At 53.8% G+C, this 24,369-nt stretch overlaps 2 protein-coding genes across 6 annotated transcripts in view; both read left to right on the top strand.

The window, feature by feature from the left end:
- SFTPC (surfactant protein C) lies at positions 4,205-7,284 on the top strand. 3 transcript variants are annotated; one of them, XM_005683986.2, is made up of 6 exons: positions 4,205-4,367; positions 5,097-5,255; positions 5,849-5,971; positions 6,214-6,324; positions 6,673-6,820; positions 7,018-7,221. In XM_005683986.2, exons 1-5 carry the CDS (start codon positions 4,299-4,301, stop codon positions 6,808-6,810), a joined length of 600 nt encoding a protein of 199 aa, XP_005684043.1. In that variant the 5' UTR covers positions 4,205-4,298; the 3' UTR covers positions 6,811-6,820; positions 7,018-7,221. The 3 variants fall into 3 exon arrangements, with proteins under 3 accessions (XP_005684043.1, XP_017907772.1, XP_017907773.1); XM_018052283.1 differs by lacking the exon at positions 6,673-6,820 and having other exon boundaries at positions 4,241-4,367; positions 7,018-7,284; XM_018052284.1 differs by lacking the exon at positions 5,849-5,971 and having other exon boundaries at positions 4,242-4,367.
- The window catches only part of BMP1 (bone morphogenetic protein 1), a 45,733-nt gene continuing 29,401 nt past the window's right edge, over positions 8,038-24,369 (top strand). Inside the window, exons 1-8 of one of the 3 annotated variants that reach the window (XM_018052287.1) lie at positions 8,038-8,216; positions 16,420-16,533; positions 19,531-19,701; positions 19,901-20,018; positions 20,321-20,499; positions 21,226-21,331; positions 22,975-23,099; positions 23,641-23,756. In XM_018052287.1, the coding sequence (XP_017907776.1) occupies positions 8,063-8,216; positions 16,420-16,533; positions 19,531-19,701; positions 19,901-20,018; positions 20,321-20,499; positions 21,226-21,331; positions 22,975-23,099; positions 23,641-23,756 (1,083 nt within the window). In that variant the 5' untranslated portion in view covers positions 8,038-8,062. Of the gene's footprint in view, positions 8,217-16,419; positions 16,543-19,530; positions 19,702-19,900; positions 20,019-20,320; positions 20,500-21,225; positions 21,332-22,974; positions 23,100-23,640; positions 23,757-24,369 lie in introns of all 3 variants that reach the window. The other 2 variants (XM_018052285.1, XM_018052286.1) reach the window with 2 other exon arrangements.

The following is a 24,369-nucleotide window of genomic DNA, read 5'->3' on the forward strand; positions in this document are numbered from 1 at the left end:
AAGACAAGCAGTGGGGGTGGGGAGGGTGGTGTGGGCAGCTGGACAACCATCGCCACCCGTCCCTGGCACGGCTGTGCCCAGCACACAAAGGGCAGAGTGAATCTTGTCCCTCCCCTGCAGCTGAGGGGCCAGAAGGAGGAAAAGAGAAAGCATACACAGGAGTGGCTACCATGGGCTTCTCCATCACCCATGGTTCTTGGAGAGCTTTAACTCAGATACAGACAGAATGGGGGAGTCTGTGTCCTATTCTTAGCCAGTGGGAAGAGGTGCCCTGGGGATGAAGTCCATGATGATAATCATGACGACTGAACTTGCACATCGTGATGTCATTGGATCCTTACAACAACTTGGAGAGAGGAGCAAGGTAGGCTGCATTAGTCCCCTTTCACAGATGAACACGTAGGTGCACGCGAAGTTACTTCAGTCGTGTCCGACTCTTTGTGACCCCATGGACTGTAGCCTGCTAGGCTTCTCTGTCCATGGGATTCTCCAGGCAAGAATACTGGAGTGGATTACCATGCCCTCCTCCAGAGGATCTTCATGACCCAGGAATCCGACCTGCACCTCTTATGTCTCTGGCATTGGCAGGTGGGTTGTTTACCACCTGGGAAGCCCACAGATGAATACACTAAAGCCAAGAAAGGCAGATGACTTATTCATGGTCCCAGAGCTGAGCTGATCAGTGAAGCACTGCGTCTTCTACATACTGAGGGAATAAACTACTGACCCCTCATTAGGAGCCCTGTCTTGTTTGGTGACGGTCTCATTATCACTGAGTAGAGTTACAGGTTGGCTGCGTGCATGTGCCTGGCCCTGTGTGAAGCCTCAGGAAGGCATGGTCTCAGGGCTGGTCCCAAGGGCTGGCAGCCTGGTTGGGAAGAAGGGCAACACAAAACACCCACAGAGCTGAAGGGGACAGCAGTGCCTGCTAAGTGGCAGGTGAACGTGCAAGAGGGAAGGGGCGCTGTGGTCTAGGGTGGGAGCACAGAGGGGGTGCCACTGGCTCTTGCCTGGTCTTTTAGGGTGGGTGGTATTCAGAGAGGTGAAGAGGCATTGAAGGTACGCTTTCCAGCAAGGAGAAATGGCCTAAGTAAAGGCCAAAAAGTGAAAAGCCCAGAGCAGAGGGCTGGGATAGTGTGTGGAGGGGGGTGGTGAGAGCCCTGCATGCTTAACTGAAGGTCCCTTGCCCCTTTCTGGGAGGAAGAAAAGAGTCCCAAGGCCTTCCATGTCAGTGCCAGCATGTGCATTTCCCTTATGAAACTTGAGAGCACCCTTCCTTCCCCAACTTCCAAAAAGGCAAAAATGAATTAATAAAGAAAGGGATAAAAACAAAGTTGTAAGAACCACAGCCTAAGGGCAGCCGGCAGGGGAGACTTTCCCCAGCAGACAGAGATGCTGGCAAGCTCCAGGCACAGCGCCTGCTCAGAACAAGCCCCACAGCTGGATCTTGCCCCACCCACCCCCAGGATGCCCACAGGGACCCCCGAGATGCTTGCCATTCTCCTTGGTTCTCCCGCTGGCCCACTGCCCATCTGGCTCAGGTCCAGTACGTGTGAGTCAGCCAATCAATCCCAGTGTTGCCAGGACAACTGGGGCGGGAGTGGGGGCCCTGGGGCCAGCAGGGGTGGGCATGGCAGGCGGGCTGTCTCCTGCATCTGGCACCTGCAGCAGCTGAGGCTGCATACAGTCCCCAGAAGGATGCTTCTCCTCCCTCCTTCTTCCTGGACTCCCATCCCTCTCTCTCCCTCCTCCTAGGACACTTGCTGCTAGAGGCTTAGGCAAATATGTAAAGCGGCAGTTGGGGGTGAGGAGGGTGGTGGGAACAAACACTTCTGTCTCTCTCTGCTTTCCGGAGCTTCTCTTCTGGGACTCTCAGCTCAGATGCCATGCCATTGTGCAACCTGGAGGCTAAAGGCTCTCCAGCTGGAGAGGGGGTCCTTGTGGAGACAAGGGAACCTGCCACGGCTGGAGAGTTGGGGGCCAGCTCGTGACTGAAGGGCAGGGCCAAGGTGGGAGGGGGTGCCCAGCAAGGGACAGGAATTGGGGTGAAGTGTTGGAGTTCAAGTACAAGGAGAATAGGGTGAGGCCAAGAGAGGAGTGAGGTGTGGGGCTCTGACTTACACTCGAGTTAAAGTTCAGAGGTGAAGGCAATGTAGAGACCACTTGGCCCAGCAAGTGGAGGAACCTGGAGAGAAAGGAGGCAGTCATTAATTGATGAGGTTTAGTACTACAAAGCAACAGAGATGACTTTTGGGAAAGAGACAGGAAAGGGGTAGAGAGGAGAAGAAGAAGATCCAGAAGCGGTTCAGATCTGGGTAAGAGCATCCTCAGAGGATAGAAAAAGAAGAGTGTTGAGAGGGTAGGGTGCAAGGCAGCACTAAGCAAGTGGGCTGATTCAAGGACAAAGAGATGGGGACCCCCATCAGACACCACCACCAGCCCTGTGCAAGGCTGTCTGGGCATAACTGTCAGGTGAGGAACTGCTATCAAAAGCCTCCAGCTTGGGACTTCCCTGGTGGTCCACTGGCTAAGACTCCACACTCCCAATACAGGGGGCCCAGGTCCAATCCTTGATCAAGGAGATAGATCCTGCTGCCACAATAATGATAAAAGGTCTCAAGTGCCCAGTGCAGCCAAAAAAAAAAAAAAACCAAAAAAAAACCCACCTCCAGCTTGATCTCTGAAAATGGTTTGCTCCTTCTTTGATGCAGAAAACCCACAGAAACATGCAAACCCAGAAGTTCAAACATTCGTGTTCACTTTAGGAATATTCATGAAACGGCACAGGCTATCAAGGGTATGTATATCCCTAAGGCCACCAAGTGTTTGAAGGATGTCACTTTAGAGAAGCAATGTGTGCTGTGCCCTTGTTCCAATTGTGGAGCTGGTTGATGTGCCCAAGCCAAACAGAGGGGCTAAACATAGATTTGGTGACCCAAAAAGAATGCTTGAGTTTTGCTGCACGTGCTTAAAAATGCAGACAGTAATGCTGAACTGAAGGGTTTCGACGTGGATTCTCTGGTCAACAAGCCCCCAAGATGCTGCACAGGACTTCGCAGAGCTCACAGTCGGATTAACCCCTGCAGGACTCCCCCCGGCACACAGAGATGATCCTGACTGGGAAAAGAGCCAGTTATTCCTAAACGTGCACAGAAACTTGCGCGGAAGAGAAAGCTGTCCCAGAAGAAACTGAAGAAGCAAAAATGTATGGTCTGGAAAATAAATTCAGCATAAAATAATTTCAGGGACTTCCCTGGTGGTCCAGGGGTTAAGAATCCGCCTGCCAATGCAGGGGACACAGATTCAATCCCTGGTCCGGGAAGATCCCACCAGCCCTGGGACAACTGAGCTGGTGTGCCACAATTTCTGAGAACTCACTCTAGAGGCTGTGCTCCGCAACAGAAGTCACTACAGAAGAAGCCTGTGCACAGCAACTAGAGAGTAGCCCCTGCTGGCTGCAGCTAGAGAAAGCCTACAAGCAGCAGTGAAGACCCAGGACAGCAAAAATAAACAAATAAATAAATACAACTTAAAAATAAATGCAAAAATGGTAAAACCAGGTTAAAAAGAAAAAGCCTTCAGCTTACAAACAAGCCCATACAAAGAAAGAAAAACTGCATGTTAGTAAGAATTTATAACTAGAAGGGACAGTTTTCAGAATTTGGGAAAGAATGACCAGGGGCATGTCTGAGGTTAGGTACAAGACATGTGTGAATAGGCAAAGAAGGTATACTTGAATTGAAAATCTGACACTCCCAGGAAATTTATGAACCATTTATGAAACTCTGCACTGATGCCAAAGCACCTCGTGCCTTTGGTACTATCCCTGCGGGTCCACAAGATTTCCCCTTCCTGGAGCTTAGGCTCCAGGGGCAATTTGGAGGCAATTCTGGGAGCAAATCTGTTGGGAAGTGTGGTGGACCCACTGGGTCTGGCCCTTGGTTGCCAAAGAGGTTCAGCCTGGCAGAAGAACAAGAAAAGCCATAAGATGGCAGGGGCAGGTGCCAGCAAGAATGGTAGGCATGCCAGGAAGACACCCACAGTGAGAAGTGCAGATTTCTCAAGGGCACGGTTGCTCAGCTTACCCAGCTTTGCTTTCCCTGGGGCCAAGAGGACTCACGCGCCAGGGCCAAGGGCCCTTAGGTGCTCTTGCAGCTGGCTTATCCGGCCCTTGGCTCTGAAGGGCCAGGAACAAACAGGCTTCAAAGCTGAGGGCTTGGTTGGCAGACAGGGGCTGGGTCTTTTACCTCTGTCCTGTGTCCATGCTGGCACATATAAGACCCTAGTCATACTCAGAGATGAGGAGGGAAGGTGTCTACAGCAAGATGGATGTGGGCAGCAAAGAGGTCTTGATGGAGAGCCCGCCGGTGAGTCTGATCGTGTGTACATGTATGTGTGTGTGTATGTGTGCAAGAGTGTATCTGTGAACGATGGGCTCTGCCTCCTCCAACTTCTCCGGGCCTGTTTCCTACCCAAATTCATTCACTCAACTAACCTAGGACTGTGCTAAATTAAGACAGGGACGCCAACCACTAAGACAGAGACTCTTGAAGTAGCAGACTCAGCAGCCACTAATTCCCATACAAGGGGCTGTGAGCCATTAAAGGGGTCTGTGGAAAAGACTGTAGAGAGCACTGGGAAAGGAGCCACTACACGGGAGGTCACAGGAAGCTTTGCAGAGAAACTAACATTTGAGCTGGCTCCAGAGGAACAAGCCAGAGCTCAGCAGGTGGAGAAGGAGGAAGGCATTGCTGGAAGAAGGGATCATACACCTAAAAGCATGGATTTGGAGGGGAACTGGAGGGGATGGGTGTGGCTGGGATGTCAGAGGTGTGGAGGAAACAGCAGCAAGTGAGACTGGTGAAACAGGCTCTCTTGGATCTGTTCAAGCTAGACCTCACTTCTAAGCATCTATGAGTTTGTTGGAATCCAGGCCCCCTCCTCCAGGAAGCGTCTAACCGGCTCAGCCCTCTTCTGCACATCCATGGCATTCTTTGTTCCGTCCCGGGAGAGACTGGGAGGGTGTCCCGGTTGTGCAGGGAGAAGTGGCATCTTCATGACCTCATACCTGTCTCCTCGCCTGCCCCACATGTCAGGACTACTCAGCAGTCCCCAGGGGCCGGCTCCGCATCCCCTGCTGTCCCGTGAACATCAAACGCCTTCTCATCGTGGTCGTGGTTGTGGTCCTTGTCGTCGTGGTGATCGTAGGAGCCCTGCTCATGGGTCTTCACATGAGCCAGAAACATACAGAGATGGTGAGTAGGCTTGGGATGGGGTGGGCAGTGGATACAGGGCAGGTCAGATAGAGGCCCTGGGATGGGGTGGGCAGAGAGCAAATTGCCCATGGGGAATGAGGGGAGGAGGCAAGTGACACCTCAGGGAAGGACAGAGGTGGAAACAGGGTGGCAAACTCTGCCTGGGCTTTTTCGCCAGCCCCCACCCCACAGTTGGACAATCTGTTCCCTCCAGTGCCTGGTTCCCCTGGGCCTTTCTGAGCTCCCAGGGAAGAAAGAATTGCATTTGAGTAAAGAGGACTGGGGCCTCCCAGGTGGTGCTAGTGGTAAAGAACCTGCCTGCCAATGCAGGAGACATAAGAGATGAGGGTTTCATCTCTTACCGGTCGGGGAAGATCCCCTGGAGGAGGGCATGGCAACCCACTCCAGTAACCTTGCCTGGAGAATCCCATAGACAGAGGAGCCTGGAGGGTTACAGTCCACAGGGTCTCAAAGAGTTGGGCATGACTGAAGTGACTGACCACAGCACAGCACAAAGGGAACTGAGGGTGGGCATGAGGTGCAGGGATGAGTGGGGAAAGAGGAATGCCAGGCAGCACGATGCCCTCCTCTAGGTTCTAGAGATGAGCATCGCAGGCCCGGAAGCACAGCAACGCCTGGCCCTGAGTGAGCGTGTGGGAACCACTGCCACTTTCTCCATCGGCTCCACTGGCACTGTGGTGTATGACTACCAGCGGGTGGGTATGCGCGGACCTCTTGACCCCAAGGCTAAGGAACCAGTGATCATTCTGTGCTAGACCTCTTCAGCTTTGGCCTTCCTACAGGTTCATCTCTCCCCACACCCAGCGCTTTTGCTAAGCGCCAGATTCCTGTACGACTCCTTCCAGTGCCCAGCCTAGAGGGGGATGGCCTAGGACCAGAGTTAGGAGTGAGCTAGGCAGCGCCTTTCGAACTGACCCTCGTATGTTCCCATGCCCAGCTCCTGATTGCCTACAAGCCAGCCCCCGGAACCTGCTGCTACATTATGAAGGTGGCTCCGCAGAGCATCCCAAGTCTCGAGGCTCTCACTAGAAAATTGCAGAACTTCCAGGTGGGTGTACGGGTAAGAGGGAGTGGGCTGGTTTTTCCCAGGGCTGCTGGCAGGAGCATTTCAGATGATGATTTTGTCACCTGTAAAATGCTGCTCCTCGTGGACTGCCAGGTGAATGTTCTCCCTGGATCCCCCTGCACCGGAACCTTTCCTAGCCAAGTTCCCCATCCCTGCCCCGCAGCCAAGCTGCTGGCTTAGCTGAGCCCACACACTCCCTGGGGGCTCTGACTCCAGCACAACACCTTCTTTACACAGAGAGACTGCCTGGTACACCTGAGGTCCCACGATAAGGACCACAGGTGAGACAGAAACTCAGTTCCCAGGCTCCAAACCAGATGCTCTTTCCAGGCCAAGCCCCCAGTGCCTTCCTCGAAGCTGGGCCAGGAGCAGGGCCGTGACGCCGGCTCAGCATTCTCTGGGGACCTGGCCTTCCTGGGCAGGACCGTGAGCACCCTGTGTGGCGAGGTGCCCCTGTACTACACTTAGGACTGGTCAGGTGAGCAGGTGTGACCTCCAGGGCACAGGAACAGACGCAGTCCTGACAGTTTGGGCCACCTCTTCATGTCAGCTGACCAGGCACTGGGGGACCCAACAAGATGGGGTCACCTACAGAGCTCCAGGGAGGGAAGGTTCACAAACACCCCCTCCAGTCCTTCTCCCTCACATAATAAACAGTATTTCTTCGCTTCCCAGGGCCTCAGGAAGCCCCAAAGGGACAGCGGAGATCCAGGAGCAAAGGGTCTTGTGCAGACTGGCAGGAAGCAGATACTGTCGACACCACTGGGACTGACCCTGGAGAAATGGGAGCTGTGGGGAGAGGTGGGCAGAGGAGAAGCAGTTCCTAGGGCCCAAGGGGGCTCCTACCACCAAAGATTAAAGCATCCTGATTGCAAAACGCGTCTGTCCTCTCACAGCCTGGCTCTTGGTGGGGGCCGGCCAGGGGAAGGCTAGAGCCTTGGGGGCGCCAAGCCGGCTTTCCCGTTCTCCCCCATCCCAGGGTAAGGAGACTGGGGAGCAATCCGCGGGCTCCAGGCGCCCTCCAGTGGCGTCTCCCGAGGGAGGGAGCGAGACGGAGACGGCGAGCGACCGAAGGACTGAACTAGAGGGACAGGGACCGAGATGGGCGAGAGCGAGGGTCCGAGAACCCGAGAGAGCGAGAGCCGCAGGCGGGGAAACGCAGTCCGAGACGAGGAGGGCTAGAGCGGGGCGAAGGCTGCACGATCGACCTGACGGCGTGTCCGGAGGCCCAGGAGGGGGCTCGGGCCGGACACCCCGGGGACCGGCGCCCCCTTCCCGGCCCCGCCGCCTCGCGCCGCGCGCCGCCCGAGCCCCCTCCGGGTCTGCCGGCTCCGTGCCCTCCCCACCTCCGGCTGGCGTGCGTCCCGGCCCGGCCGATCGCCGTCCCGGCCCCGAGGGGGGCCGAGCTCCGGGCGAAAACCCGCCCTCCAGCGAGCTCATTTCCCTAAAGAGGGGGAGAGGGAGGGAGGGAGAGAAGGAAAGAGACGGAAAGAAGGGAAGGGAGAGCGGAGAAGCCGGGCCGGAGAGGGGGCGGGAGACAGGAAGGAGGGAGGGCGAGCAGAGGGAAAGGGAAGAGGTAGGGAGAGCGCGGGGGGAGAGCGGGCGGCCGGGAGCGCCCTCCCCTCGCCGCCAGTCCTCCGCTTCCCCTCTCGCCCGCTCCCGCGTCCGGGCGCGACCCGCCGCCGCCGCCGCCGCCGCCGCCGCCGCCGCGCCCGCCAGCATGCCCGGCGTGGCCCGCCCGCCGCTGCCGCTGCTGCTCTGGCTGCTGCTGCTCGCGCGCCCCGGCCGGCCGCTCGACTTGGCCGATTACACCTATGACCTGGGGGAGGAGGACGACGCAGAGCCCCTCAACTACAAAGACCCCTGCAAGGCGGGTAGGTGCCCCCGACCCTGCCGGCCCCGTCCCCGGGGCGCCAGGGCCGGGTGCGGGCGGCCCGGGGCCCGGAGGGAGGCGCCGGCTGCTTGAGGGTTCGGGGGAGGACAGTCCGGTGTGGGAAGCTGGGAGCTGCCTGGTTGGCAATGCAGTGGGGAACAAAAGAAAGGGAGAGAGTCGGGGGTGGGGGGAAGTTTGGGGGAATTGTAGGGACTGAAGTTTTCCTGCGATGGGTGTGAGCTGCCCAGTGGCTACCTCTGGTGTGACCCTAGGAGGGTTCCTCCCGGGATACCCGGAGGAAACCTGTGGCCAAGGAGGCTTTTCCTTCTACTGGAAACTTTTCCGGCCAAACTCTTGTGTGTGTGCGTGTGTGTGTGTGTGTGTGTGTGCACGCAGTTTTCCCTTCTGCCAGATCCGGGGCTCCAGCACACTGGTGTTTTCCATCCTGTCTGTCTGGGCTGCCCTAGGGGCTGCACATCTGTCCGGCTGGGTTCAGGGAGGCCTCAGTCTCCAAGCAGCTCTCCTGAGACCTCCCCCCCAACCCAGTCCAAGTGGAAGAAAGTTTTTTTCAAGGGATCCTCTGAGATCATGCCCCCTGGGGATCCCATTTCCCCACCAGCAGCAGCAGCTTACTGAGACCTCAGAGACAGCTGTCAAAAGTCAGAGAAGCCAGCTCAGGGCTGGGACTGACTTCTGTCCCCGTGTGCCAGAGGCCCCTGCCAAGGCCAAGTGGTGGTGGAAAGGGGGAAAAACAGAACTCAGATACTGTATATCAGCTCTCTCCATCCTACAGACATTGGAGGTTAATTAGCCCAGGTCAGGGCCCCGGAGGGTGTGTGTGTGTGTATGTGTGTTCTTTGTCCATGAAGACCTGGTGTAACCCCTTCACTCCTGCTGGGCCCAGAGGGATTCCCCCCTGCCCCCCCTACCAGAGTGACCAGATGGTCTTGCACTCCAGCCGTTTGCCTGATCGGGTGACCCTGAACAGGCTGCCATGGACAAGAGAACACACAGGGCATAAGATATCAGAACCTTTCCTCGACTTCCAGCCTCTGATTTCAGACTGTCTTCAAATAGCCAGGGCCAGGGGAATGACTCGGGGTGCTTGGAATTCTAGACATACCTGTGGGTGGCACGGGGGACTGGGGGTCAGGTTGCTCTGGTTCTGACCCAGGGGACCCCTCTTTGGGTGATGGAGCAGAGCAAACTGCAGGCATAAGGGACCTTCCAGTGGGAGGAGGAGAAGCCAAAGCCTCAGCCCTTCCTCCTTCACCCCAGCTGGGCTGTGAGCAAACCAGATGTTAGCCTCCATCTTTCTCACTGGGCTTGGGGTGGACATAAGGCTAAGTGGCTAGAGTGTGGGCTTTGCAGGCAGGCAGACATAGTTCTCAATCCTGGACCCACAACTCATTAGCTGTAGCATCTTGGGAACAGCAATTATCTCTGGACTTTGCTTTTCTCACCTGTAAAATGGAACTGATAATACGTTTCTCCATAGACTTGGTGGTAAAGATTAAGTGTGAAAACACATATAAAATACATATTAGAGCTTAACACTCAGGAAGCACTAAATAAATGTTGGTGGCTTACCCCCTGTTTTCTGTGCCTCACACACTTACTTCATTTTTTTTTTTCTGAGAAAATAGGCTTGGTTTTCAGGAAAAGAGAATAGCTTCCTAACCCCATCCTGTGTCATTTATTCATTCAACTGCCCTGCATTTGGGCTTCCCCGGTGTCTCAGACAGTAAAGAATCTGCCTGCAATGCAGGAGACCTGAGTTCAATCCCTGGGTGCGAAGATCCCCTGGAGACGGGAATGGTTACCCCTCCAGTATTCTTGCCTGGAGAATTCCTTTATGGAAAGGTGCCAGGCCATGGTCTTGATGTTGTGAGAGATAGAATTATAAGCCAGGCTCCCTGCCTTCAAAGAGCTTACAGTCCAAAAGGGGCAAAAGACATCTGTGGATGAACCAACTGCAGAAACCAAGATATCTTACGTGCCATCTTGGAGGGAAAGCCCTTAAAGGCTCAAGGAACCTCTTGCCCCATGGTAGTGGTGCTGGCAGAGAAAGAGTGATCACAGCATGCCGGGAAGGTTTGGGAGATCTTCACGGAGAAAGAGAGCTGGACAAGGCCTTAAAGAATAGGAAAGAAGCCAGGCTGATGTATTTCACTACCAGTTGGAAATTGGAGCAATTTTTTGGAGCAGCGAAGGTTCAGGGCTCCATCCCAGTCTCAGATTTCATGCTGGCTGGGTGGGGCTAGCTGAGTTGGAACTTCAAAGGAGGGCTTTGGAGCAAGTTCTCCACTAGGGTGAAGTGAGGCTCGTGGGGAGCTGGGCCAGGCCTAGGGGTGGCCAGGAGAGCCTGACAAGGCCAAGACTTGGGGTTGGAGCAGGCTTCCCTCCTTAGTGTGACTGGTACAGCCCTTCCTCCCTCCTGCCTGCCTCCTAAGACCCCATATCAGTACCCTTGGGCCTCAGGTCCCCAGATTCTTTCCTCTGTTTGTGTTAACTTCTCCTGCCTGCTGTTACCTCTTGCCCCAGCTGAGCCCTGACCTCCAGATGCTGGTGGCAGATGGTGTCTGTCTTAACTTCCTTTGAATGCACCTGGCTGTACCTGCTTGATGCTCTCCAGCTCCCTTCTCTTCCTTCTCCTTCTTCTGACTGTCAGAGTTCCGGTTACTGTTGGCAGTAAGGACAAAATGAAGACCCTTGAGACCCAGGAGAGGTTCAGGCAAGACCAAAGCAAAGGGCAGGAAGCCAAAATAGCCTGTGTGTGCTCAGAGCTGTTTCCACCAGGCCCTCTTTTTCTCTCCCAGGGAGATTGCGACTCAGCCCTCATTTTTTGTATGCTGGGATGCCAAACCATCAAGGAAATCGTTTCCCAAGATTCCCAGTTCCTTCTGGCTGCCCCAGATGACTCAGGGTTCTGGGAGAGACCATAAAGGCAAGAATTGGGACGCAGCTGCTCCATTCAGCAGAGAAGCCCACAGGGATGCTCCTGAGCCAGCAAGGAACTTAATTCTGCCTCAATTGGCAGCTCAGAGATATGCTATGGGGAGGCCAGGTGGTCTAGTAGCTCACCATCCTTATCCCAGGGGCTTTGTAACCCAGATTTGGATTTCACAGGGCCTCAGAGGAGTAGATTATAGGCTCTGGAGGTTGAGAAGCAATTCCTTCTCCTGCCAGACCACTTTCCCCCTCCAGACACGCTGCATGAGTCACCCACCCACCTATACCCCTGCTCCATGAGTCACCTTCTCTTTTCGGTGCCCCAAGGGAGGAGGAAAAGTCTTATAATCTCCCTGGACTCGGGATGAATGGCAAACAGTGGGACTCCCCTGGAAGAAGAAGCTCTCAGAAATTCTAGTTTCTCCAGGGATTTTGGGAGAAGATATTGGGGGATGAGGTGATGTAGTAGAGTGCATCACTCCTCAGGCCACTGAAGACCTAAGGAGAGCTAAGGGATTCAGCTACTTTCCCTTTCTCCTCTCCTCTCTCCATTTCTAAAGGTGCCCCTCTCCTTCAGTGAGGGGGTGTAGCCTGTGAAATGGAGTGTGCACATACAGTTCTTTGTATATTTGAAAACACTGGGATTTGCACAGGGAAGCAGTTAGTGTGTTTTTACACGTCTGTGGGTGTGTCCCTGCTTAATGGGCAAGTCTATTCATCTGTGCATGTAGGTACTCCTGAGAACATGTGTATGTGCAAATATGCCCCTGTGTGGAAATGTATGCCTATGATTAAGTACATGCAAACACTTGCAGGGGGGCTTCTAGGTAACACTAGTGGTAAAGAATCTGTCTGCAACGCAGGAGACCCTGGGTTTGATCCCTGGGTGGGGAAGATCCCCTGGAGGAGGAAATAGCAACCCACTCCAGTATTCTTGCCTGGGAAAATTCCATGGACAGAGGAGCCTGGTGGGCTACTTATCCATGGCGCCACAAAGAGTCAGATATGACTGAGTGACTAAACACACACACAAACACATGCAGGAGCTTAAGCATGTCCTCCCCCAACTAGAAGCTTGCTAGAAGCCTGCATTTGTGTGATGGGTGGGACCTGTGTAGGATGCCTGGTACACATGGCTCTTTATCACACCAGCCAGGCTCCTCTCCATTCTTCCAAAAGAGGAGGCGACTCTGTGGAGTCCCAAGGCCAACTGAAGGATGTGCTCAAAGGATGCAGCTTGATGTCTTTCATCTCCTGCTTGAGGTGGGGGGACTGGCTATGGAGCATTCATAAATGCCCCTGGCTGATTTATAGCCTGAAAACAAAACAAAACATTGGATTCCATGTTGAAAACAACTACTACTCTGACCTTGACCCTTCCTTCTGGGTGAGGAGGGTATTCCTGGACTCTCCAGAATCCAGTTTCCCTAACTGCCCTGGAGGGTATCGCGCATGGTCAGGGCCTTCAGCTCCTGGCCATAAGGCTCTCCTGCCCACCCCATCAACCCTTCCCCCTCGGTTCCCTCGCATTCCTCAGTCATGACACTCACACCACTGGGTGCTGCTGACAGTGAGTACTCCACTCCTAGACTAGCCCAGGGCTGCTAGACTAGCCCAGGCCTCTAGCCTAGCCCAGGACTGGTCCTGCCTTCTGCTCAGCTAGCCCTCCACACTGCCTTTCTCCCGCAGGCCAGCACAGTTCTGTGGCCTCTGTACTTGGAATTAAAGGTTCTGCTTCTCAGGGGCTTCACTGAGCCCAGAGGCCTGAGTGGGTGAAAACTGTATGGCCTTGAAAGTAGAGAGCTGACCTTGAGACCACAGGGCTATTATTGGGGTGATGTTAACAGTGGCCATTTAGTGGGTGCTTACTATGCTCCAGGCTTTGGGCTGGATGCTCTCTTTACATGCTTTATTTTGTGCAGTTATCCTGGGAGACAGATTCTTTTATTAGCTCCTTTTTTTTTATGTAGGGGAAAATTGAGCTTTAGAAGAGTTTTTGTGACTTGTCAGTGAGAGGGTAGTCACTCAGATTCAAAGCAGATCTGTCTGACTCCAAAGACCTTGTTCTTTGCTGCTGTGTCCGAAGATGAGTTTAAATATCCAGTCACACTGCATCCCTATGATGCCTATGGTTGTGGCTATGTGAGCCTGAGGGTACAGTGTCTGTGTAGAGGTGCAAAGAGAGAAGAGGTGTAGGGGCATTTACACTGGGTGCTCGTGTAAACTTTAGCACATAGGACCCGCCACCACCTCTGTGGGGTGTATCTCCCATCCCATGCCCTTGCTCAGACCACAGCTGAGAAGCACCTTGTATTGCTGTCCCATCAGTTGCTGAGCCAAGGCCACCAAGGGTGATGTTTTCAGTAAGAAAATTTTTCCCATGTGGAGAAAGAAGTTCTGGGCCACTTACCAGTTGGTGACCTTGGCCAAGTCGTTTCCCATCTCACATTCAAGTGTTCTGATCTCTCAAGTCAGGGCTGGTGTGAGTGTGCGTGCTAAGTCACTTCAGTCGTGTCCGACTCTTTGCAACCCCATGGACTGTAGCCTGTCAGTCTCCTCTATCCATGGGAATCTCCAGGCAAGAATACTGAAGTAGGTTGCCATGCCCTCCTTCATGGGATCTTCCCAACCCAGGAGTCAGACCTGGCTCTTGCATTGCAGGCAGATTCTTTACCACTCAGCCACCAGGGAAGGCCCACTCAAGTCAGGGAAGAGGGCTCAAATCTAACCACTAGGTTATTTCTCCATGAGTTTGTAATGGGATGCTCCTTGGCAAGTGTATGGCTGGAGTTTGGCTTATTGGGAATATCCCTGGTGGGCCAGGATTAATGAATTCATTAATGTGAGAGCACTTCGTCAACAGGAAAGCACCAGGCAAATTTCAACAGATATTTACATAAGGTGTCATTATTGCTACTATTACTGGCTTAAAGGGTTTGGAACTTGCTGTTGGTTTGTGTGTGTTGGAGCTTCTGCATGTGTGTTTTAGGACTGTCTCTGATGTGTGTATTTTTTGGTGGATGTGTGTTTCTGAATGAGTATTTTTGTGTATATGTATTTAGAATATGGGGCTTCCCTAGTGGCTCATTAGAAAAGAATCTGCCTTCCAATGCAGGAGGTGGGAGTTTGATCCCTGGGTTGGGAAGATCCCCTGGAGAAGGAAATGGCAACCCATGTCAGTATTCTTGCCTGGGAAATCCCATGGACAGAGGAGCCTGGCGGGCTGCAGTCCATGGGGTCGCAAATGAGTCAGACATGACTTAGCAACTAAACAAACAATTTAGAATGTGGGTTCTACAAGCTGACAAACTCGAGTGCAGTGAGCACTGGACTGGGAATTGGGAGGCCTGAGGTATAAATCCAGCCTTGGTAGTGACTAACGCATGATCTCCATTAAATCATTGCCCTTCTGGGCCTCAGTTTCTGCATCTATAAAATGGGACACTGGCCTAGACAATTGCTAAAGTCATTCCACATTCTGCCCATCCAGCTCCAGATCACACCTGTCGAAGAGTGAGTGTCTGTTGGCACATGTTTGCATGCCTGACATACGTCAGCATGACGCTTCACTTGAACAAATGTATATCGAGTGCCTCCCACCACCAGAAGGGGTGGTGTGGGTGCTGCTTGTGTGTGCAGGAGTGTCTATGTGACTTTTGTAGCTCTCTTTTGGATGGCACAGGTGTGGATGTTACTGTGAGTCTGGCAGAGCACTGACGCCTGTGTATGATGCTGTGGTGATGACTAGGGGTGTGTGTGTGTGTGTGTCCACCCAGTGGGCCAGCTGGTGAGGAAAAACCTGTGTGCAAGGCCTCAAGGTTAGAACAGTTTGTGTAATGCTGCCCGCCAGGCCTCTGTAGCACTGGGGATGAGAAACAGATGTCGCTGTGGGTGGGTCTGCGGGAGGCTGCTCTCTGCTCCACCTCCAGCATCGCCTCCTGCCTCCCCCACGGCAGCCCAGTGTAAAGCTTGCATCTGAGCACCTTCCAAAGCACTTTCCAAAGGGCTCAGCTCCCCCTGTAATTCTCAGAAAGCAGACTGTTCAGTCCATCCCTCTAGAAACCTCATGAAAAGATGTTCAACATCACTCATTATTAGAGAAACACAAATCAAAACCACAATGAGGTGTCATCTCACTCCAGTCAGCATGGCCATTGTCAAAAAGTCTACAAACAATAAATGCTGGAGAGGGTGTGAAGAAGAGGGAACCCTTCACTGTTGGTGGGAATGCATACTGGTACTGCCACTATGGAGAACAGTATGGAGATTCCTTAAAATAAGTTGGGAATAGAATTGCCATATGACCCAGCAATCCCACTGCTGGCTGGGCATACCCCTCAGGAAACCTCTCCCCACAGCACCAGAAATCAAAATGCCCTGGGGTGGGGGACTCTTTTCCCCCAGATCTTTCTCCCTCCCAAGAGGGGACTTGAGACTCAGAACAGGAATCACTGTTAAACCTTTTCCTCCAAGCCCATCAGGTGTCCTGACTTCCCTACCACACTTTCCTGCTCCCATTTTTATTCATAGGGTCCCCCTCAGTGTAATTGAAATGGCAATTGTTAAGCGAATTCCATATGCCCAGCACAATGCCAAGGTTACGGACCCCCAAAGTAGACACTCTGTCCTCTTAACGCCTTTGATTTTGTTGGTAATACCCATCCCTTCCTGGAATTCTCCAGCTCTGTTTTTGTTTACTTGTATATGTTTGAAGGTCAGTTTCCTACAAGCGAGTGGGAACCACTTCTGTCTTGCTAATCACTAGAGTAGCACCTGGCCCACAGTAGGTGCTTACTGTGTGCTCAGGCTCTTTGTGACCCCATGGACTATAGCCCACCAGGCTCCTTTGCCTGTGGGATTCTCCAGGCAAGAATACTGGAGTGGGTTGCCATTTCCTCCTCCAGGGGATTTTCCTGACCCAGGGATTCAACCCCCATCTACATCTCCTGCTTTGCAGGTGGATTCTTTACTGTTGAGACATTACTAGGCATTTGCTAAAGAATGATGGAAGATGTGAAATGACTCTGTCTTTGAGAAGTCTGGTGGAGCTGAGCATCAGCTTTGATGAGATTTCAACTGAAAAATGAGCTTGAGTTTCCCTAAAGATCCTCAAAGCTGGCCCCCCACTACTGTTCTTCCTTAGAAGGCATTTGAGGATTACAGCTGCAGTGAGGGCCAGGGGCGGTGGCCACGGGGTCAGGCTGTCAGTGCTGCACTGGGGGACTGACTGTCCTTGCCTCTTCTCTTTCCAGCTGCCTTCCTTGGGGACATCGCCCTGGACGAGGAGGACTTGAGGGCCTTCCAAGTGCAGCAGGCTGCGGATCTCAGACAGCGTGCAACCCGCAGGTCTTCCATCAAAGCTGCAGGTACACTGGGTACGGGCCAGCCCTCCTCTGTCCCAGAAACGGGTTCCAGAATTGGAGAAACAGGGAATGCCTCTGTTCTCAGCCAGGCCCTTCCAGGACAGAGGTGGTGAACTTGAATCCAGCATAAGGGCTTGTCTTCTCCTAGTGTATTTTTATCCCTTCCCCAGCGTAGTGGCAAGTGTAGACATACCCAGAAGCTAAGCACCCATGTTGTTTTTGCTTACAGTTTAGGAAGTACTTTCAAAAACATTATCTAACTTGACTGTCCCCAACCACCTTCAAAGGTAGGTCAGGACAACTCCCACTTTACAGACACAGATCTTCCTCACCTTATGATTGGGCTGAAAGTGTCAAAAAGTCAAAGTTTTAGTTGCTCAGTAGTGTCCAACTCTTTGTGACCCCATGGACTGCAGCCCCTCCAGGCTCTTCTGTCCATGGAATTCTCCAGGCAAGAATACTGGAGTGGGTAGACATTCCCTCCTCTAGGGGATCTTCCCGACCCAGGGATCAAACTTGAGTCTCCTGCATTGCTGGCAGATTCTTTATTATCTGAGCCAAGATGCGGTACATCCTAATAAACCCATCATAAATTGAAAATAGCTGAAGTTGAAAATGCTTTTAATACACCTAATCTACTGAACATTGTAGCTCAGCCTAGCCTACCTTAAAGGTGCTCAGGACACTTACATACACCTATTACTGGGCAAAATCATCTTAACACAAAGCCTATTTTATAATAAAATGATGAATCCCTCATGTAATTATTGAATACTGTCCTGAAAGTAGAAATAGAATGATAGTCTGGGTACAGAATGGTTGCAAATGTGTGGGTTGTTTCCCGGTACGATGGTGTGGCTGGTAGGGAGCTGCAGCCTGCTGCCACTGCCCAGCATCTCAGGAGAAGATACTGCCTATTGCTAGCTCAGGAAACTTAAAATACGAACTTTGAAGTATAGTTTCTCCTGAGTGCGGATCACTTTCGTCCCATCATAAAGCCAAAACACGGTAAGTCAAACCATCATAAATCAGAGACTGTCTGTACAGAAACCAAGAATCACAGAGGTAAGGTGACTTGCTCAAGATCCCAGAGCTAGTCAGTGGCGGAACTAGGACAGGAACCCAAGCCTTCACACTCTAAATCCGAAGTTCTTTGCTCAGCCCCACAATCCCTCCTGGCCTCTCCTCCTGCTCCCATTTTGCAAGCCTCTACGCATCCTTCATGGCCCATCTCAAGAGCTTCTCTTGGGAATCTTCCCTGATCGTCTCCCAGGCATGACCAGGCCACCATTTGCTGTGCTCTCTCTGCTCTGGGCTTATACTATTAGCACCTCACAAGTTGAATCACACTGCAATGACTGGTTTATACCTCTCTCTCCCCAACTGGACTCGAAGCTCTTCAAGGTCAGGGGTGGGTCCAAGCACCTCCCAGCCAGCCTGGCACTTGTGAATGGGGGAGGGGAGGGTGGGGTCGAGGCCCTGGGCTCTTTTAGTTCTGTCCAGCCTTCTCACTGCTTTGCAACGTGGTCCTGCTCACAGATAACCCTCCCCTTGCCAAAGTGGGGGATTCTCACTTGGGGCCTGTTCTGGGCACACTCTGGTGGTGTTGGGTAGTTGTCCAGTCTGCATGAGGGAGGATCTTCTCTGGGCAGTCCATGGAGTAAAGGTCAAACTATGCCAGTGAGCAGCTGGCACTGGAGGGTGACCTGGTAGCCTGATAACTGGCAAGGCTTATTTGACCTTAGTGGGGGGACTAGGATACATGGGATAAAGGGAAAGACAAGGGGAAAGCTGAATGGAGATTTGGATCACCTGGACCTGCCACTTACCATCCGACTTTGGACAAATCTTAGGCTTTAGTTTCTTTATCTGTCAAATGTAGATAGTGACACTTGCCCAGTCCAGCATGAGAGCTACTGTGTCAAATGAGGACCTGTACTTGGGAATATTTAAAGAAGACATTAAGTTCTGTATGCTCCACAATTATGAAGGTTCCCTGGTAGCTCAGGCGATAAAGAATCTGCCTGAAATGCATGAGACTCAGGTTTGATCCCTGGGTCGGGAAGATCCCCTGGAGGAGGGCACAGCAACCCACTCCAGTATTCTTACCTGGAGAATTCCATGGATAGAGGAGCCTAGTGGGCTCTAGTCCATGGGGTCACATACAGTCAGACATAATTGAGCGACTAACACTTTCATTAGCTGAGCAGGAATATTTCCTAGTCTCAGGTTCCCTGTAGGTCCATGGAAATGAGTACACCGCTGTTCTCTTATTCACTTGTAGTCTATTCTTATTGTTCATGACAGTTACAGTTTATAGTTATAAGGTTATAACTATAACCTTATAGTTAGTTATTCCATAAAGTCACTGCAAACGCTGAATTAGTGAAGTCTGAGCCATTACTCCTAAGAGAAATACAAGGTTAAGTTCCTACAAGCCTCTGGTCACATTTTCATCAACTTGTTAACGCATAACCAAGTCATATATGTGTTTCTATTTAAAGACATCTTATTTGCTATATCATTGATTTATTAACACTGAACTCATGGTCAACAGCACTGTAAGTCAAGCCTGAATGAAGATTATCTAACACAGGTATTTTCTGTATATACATCCCAGCCCTCTTGTACCTGGGAGTTAAGGGGAGGGTCATTTTAGACAGTGAAATCACCAAGAAAAGGCATAAAAATGCAAAAAAAAAAAAAAAGTGGCGCTAACTAAATTATGAAGAAGATATTTACCTACAGAATGAGCTGAAACAGGGAGGCAGCCTGTCCCCTTGTTCAGGCTCAGCCCAGGTCATGTACATTGGGTGACTCAAATTTTTCACTGCTCTGTGCGTCACAGCCAGTGACCATGAAAGAGCTGATGGTCTTGATTTGGGGGTTTTACAAATTTTAGTGAGTGGGCAGGTACAGAACCCCTAGACAATGAGGATCAGTTGTCATTTGCTTCCTCCTGCCCTTCATGCTCTTGCTACTAATGGCTTCCTTTTTCAGTTTCAGGAAACTCCTCTACCGTCAACAGCCAGAACGCTAGTATGAAGCCTCAGAGGAGAAGCCGTGGGAGATGGAAAAGCCGGTCCCGGAGCCGGCGGGCAGCAACGTCCAGACCAGAGCGGGTGTGGCCTGACGGAGTCATCCCCTTTGTCATTGGGGGCAACTTCACTGGTGAGCATGATGCTGGGGGCGGTTGGGGGTGGGGGCCCCCGAGCAGCCTGCACCCCACCCCAGCCTCGGCGCGGCCCCGTCCTGTGCGGTGGGGTGAGTGGTGCCTTCTGCCTGTCTGATGAATGGCTGACTCTTTAGCGGAAGCTGGAGGTGAGCCCACCTGGACACTGTGGCAGCCTGGCCTCCTTTGTCCCCACAGGCAGCCAGAGGGCAGTCTTCCGGCAGGCCATGAGGCACTGGGAGAAGCACACCTGTGTCACCTTCTTGGAGCGCACGGACGAGGACAGCTATATCGTGTTCACCTACCGACCCTGCGGGTGAGCAGGGGCCCCTGGGCGCTGTACCCTCGGCCATCGCCCTAGCCCGTGTTCGGTCCTGGGCACTGCAGCCGTCCCCCCGGGCACGGCCCTGGGTCATCTGTCCCCTCCCGCCACGGGGGCATTTCCCCAGGAGCTGCCCTGGATGTGGCTCAGACCCCAGCACACAGCCCGGGCATCACGCGCTCAGGCCCCTCCTCCACCCCTCTGCTCCTTGGCCCCCCTGGCAGCCACGCCCGGCCCCTGAGTGGATGCACTCCCCCAGCTCGGGACCGCCCCCCTGAGCTGGCCCCGCCCTCCAGGTGCTGCTCCTACGTGGGCCGCCGTGGCGGGGGCCCCCAGGCCATCTCCATCGGCAAGAACTGTGACAAGTTTGGCATCGTGGTCCACGAGCTGGGTCACGTCATCGGCTTCTGGCATGAGCACACGCGACCCGACCGAGACCGCCACGTCTCCATCGTGCGGGAGAACATCCAGCCAGGTACAGACCTCTGCCTGCCCCTCCAGGGTCCCTGGTCAGGGTGGGGGCTGCTCCCTTAAGCCATCACCTTTGCTCAACGTGGTATTACAGTCCCAGCTGTGCCTGGGGTCCAAACACTCCCCCTGAAACATCTTCTCTGGGTCAGTGGCAGCTCAGGGACCACAAATCCATTGTCAGATGGGGGCCGGGACAGGTCTAGGTCCTGCACACAGGGCTGCCTGGAGCAGCCAGGACCCACCTGGCCTCCAGGGTGGGGGTTGGGCAAGGGTCGGCCCTTTCTCCATGTTTCCCCAGGCTTTCTCTTCACTCTTACCGTCTGCAGCTCTCTGCCTATTCTGTCCTCTAAAGGGTTTTTTCTCTCTCCTTTCTCCCGACTATGCTCTCTCTTCCCTCCCTTCCTGCTTCCTCCCTCTCCTCCCCTCTTCACTGCTCTCATCTCCCCGGTGGTTCTAGAAATGGGCGCCTCCTTCCTATCGTCCCTTGAGTCATTTCTCCAGCACATCCTCACCCCACCTACACCCTGCTGGACAGACTCTTCTAGAGATTTCATCTCTCCCCAAGGCTTCCCTGGGTCGCTTTTGGACCCCCAGGTAGGGGGGTCACCTCTCAAGAGCAGAGGGGACCCCATCCCTGACCCTAAAGAGGTAGCGCTGCAACCCCACAGACCTGCCCCCTCCCGCCCCCACCCCCTCCCCCTCCCACACTCCCTTCTCCTGGTCTTCACAGGGCAGGAGTATAACTTCCTGAAGATGGAGGTCCAGGAGGTGGAGTCCCTGGGGGAGACCTATGATTTTGACAGTATCATGCACTATGCCCGGAACACATTCTCCAGGTGAGAGATGGGGGCCCCCCTCTTCTGGGGCAGCCCAGCCCTGCCCTCTGTAGACCTCCCACTTTGCACTAGCCTGCCCCACTGGGGTCATCAGTGAGGACAGCAGTGGGCCCCTGGGTGGTTGAGGACCCATGGGTGCTGCCTGCCCTGCTGTTCTCTTCCACAGTGAATCGGTGGCAGGACTGGGACTCCCAGGGCCTAGGTTCCTCACCTAGTACTGGGCACAGTGGGCCCAGGAGGGTGAAACCCAGCTGCTGCCCAGGCACATGGGATGCCAAGGCCCGGAGCTGTATCAGCCCGAGGGAGCTGAGTTTTTCCCTCAACCATCTGCCAAAGGGGGCACATTTTTCTGGTGGGTCTGCCTTTTGGTAATTGACTGATCTGTACAAAGGCTGGCTTCTGTCCTGGATCAGCCCCGCTCCCTAACTCATGAGCACATATACACCTACTCTTTATCCTGAGCCCAGGCTTCCTGGTGGCTCAGACAGTAAAGAATCCGCCTGCAGTGGGAAAGACCCGGGTTTGATCCCTGGGTTGGGAAGATCCCCTGGAGAAGGGAATGGTAACCAACTCCAGTATTCTTGCCTGGAGAATCCCATGGACAAAGGAACCTGATGGGGTACAGTTCAGGGGATATTGCAAAGAGTCAGACAGGACTGAGTGACTAAGCATAGGTTCCCAGAAACCACAGGCAGAACCCCCAGCGGTCTTGGCCCAGCCTCCCCATCCCAGCTTCTCCTTAGCTGAGTATGGGACTCTGCCCCTCCCCCTCCTCAGGCTTTCCCTCACCCGCCACGCCTGGCCTTTCCCATGCCTGGCTCTGCCCTCTTCCTCCATCTCTGCTCTCCCAGACACTGGCCCTTCCCCTCTCCTCGGTCGCTCCTTCTAGACCCTCTCTTCCTGCCTCCAGACCTGAGGGAATAGACCAAGGAAGGGTGGTGAGGTCACCCCAGCCCCCACCCACAGACCACCCATTTCCCACCAGTCCCACCCCAGCTCCTGCTGAGGTCTACCCAGCTGGGTGTGAGTCAGGGGCCCTGGGGAGGTGGAGGGCTGCCTGCTCTGCCTGCATTCTGATCTTCCCAGATGGAAACACCCGGGACCCAGCAAGCAAGAACTGGGGGGACAGGAGACACGATGGGTCAGGAGCTGGAGGGGCTGTTTTGGGGTCTGGTCTGGCCACAGTGAAACCTGCCCTTTGGCCTTGTCCCAGGTGCCATCAGGAAGGAAGAAGGGCTGGCCCTGGGTAGTCCTGGGAGAGGTGTCAGCAGGGCTGATACACACAAGGGGCCTCAGAAGCAGGGCTGAGACACGGCTGACTAGGGGGTCTGAGGTCTCCCAGGGTTGGGAGGTGGGCCAGACAGAGCTAGGGCACGGGTGGGTCCCCAGGGCCTCCTAGGTCTGTGTTCTCGACCTCCCAAGTGTTCCCGGGGCTCCCCCAGGCCCTGTGGCGTGGCTGCCACGGAGCAGAGTGGCAGCTGGTCAGTGGGCAGTGTAATGACAGGGTGAGATGTCTCCACCCGTCCCCGACCCTGCTGAGGAATGTCTGGGCTCTGGCAGGGTCGTGACCTTGGGTGCATGCAGGCGAGCCGCCCTCCTTCCGATCGATTCTCACCCCAGGCTGGGCTTCTCCTCCTCCCCAGGGGCATCTTTCTGGATACCATCGTTCCCAAGTACGAGGTGAATGGGGTGAAGCCCCCCATTGGCCAGAGGACACGACTCAGCAAGGGGGACATTGCCCAGGCACGCAAGCTCTACAAGTGCCCAGGTCAGGGCAGGGATGGGGACGGGACAGGGTGGGGTGGAGGGCAGGCCCTGGGGCCAAGAAGGTTGAAGCTGTGAGACTTAGAAGTCAGAAGCAGCCTGGTTTCTGAGGACGGGTCACCCAAGTAGGAGCAGTGTTCAAGTTACAGACCCAAACTGGGGCTTGGATCTAGTGGGGAGGTGCTGAGCCACCCACCTTCTGAGGGCCTCTGAGAGTGAGGGGCAGTGGGAGTAGAAAAAGCCAAGGGCAGGGGGGCGTGCGTGCAGAGCAATTCCCAGGAAGTGAGACAGAGTGAGGCCCTCCCAAGGAGCTTGACCTTAACTCTGGGAGGCTTGTTGCCTTGACAACAGGGCATCCCTGGCACTAGGTAGAAAAAGAGGAGAAGGAAGTGGATCTTAAAGGGACAGAACCATCCCAGACTCTTTCCTCTGCTCAACCAGTCTCCTGTCCCCCAAAGGGCACCAGGGCTCAGGACGAGAAGCCAGAAGGTTGCGGGGTCTGGGTACCTGCAGCAAGCAATCTGATCATTTCCTTTCCTTGACAGCCTGTGGAGAGACCCTGCAGGACAGTACAGGCAACTTCTCCTCCCCCGAGTACCCCAACGGCTACTCTGCCCACATGCACTGTGTATGGCGTATCTCGGTCACACCTGGGGAGAAGGTAACTGAGCATTACTTCCTCTGCCAGGACCCCCGAGTAGGAGAGCTGAGTCCTTATGGCTGTGAATGACCTTCCTGGGAAATATACTCATTCACCCCACAGGAGGATGGAAAAGTGTGAAAGTCGCTCAGTCGTGTCCAATTCTTTGTGATCTCATGGGCTGTAGCCCGCCAGGCTCCTCGGTCCATGGAATTCTCCAGGCCAGAATAATGGATTGGATGGCCATTCCCTGCTCCAGGGGGGTCTTTCCAACCCAGGAACTGAGCCCATGTCTCTTGCATTGCAGGCAGATTCTTTACCATCTGAGCCACTAGGGAAGCCCAGGAGGATGGGAGGCTTCTACTGATAATTGTATACAAACGCTAACTCATGAAGAGCATTTACTATGTGCTAGGCATTTTTCTGCTTGCTTCTCAGATCCATTCACAGGCTTTTCACGTGGAGTCTGGACCTCTCACCCACCCTTGGGCCTTCCATGTCCTTCATATTTTTATTGCACCCACAGCTTTTCAGGCTTTATTTCCTTTGACTGGAACTTGGTACTTAATGTTCTAGTGCAACCTTAAGCTGGGTTAGATTTTATTATCAGTCACATTGCTTATTCCAACAGTTC

This window comes from Capra hircus, chromosome 8 (genome assembly GCF_001704415.2).
Source record: "Capra hircus breed San Clemente chromosome 8, ASM170441v1, whole genome shotgun sequence".
Taxonomy (NCBI): Eukaryota; Metazoa; Chordata; class Mammalia; order Artiodactyla; family Bovidae; genus Capra; species Capra hircus.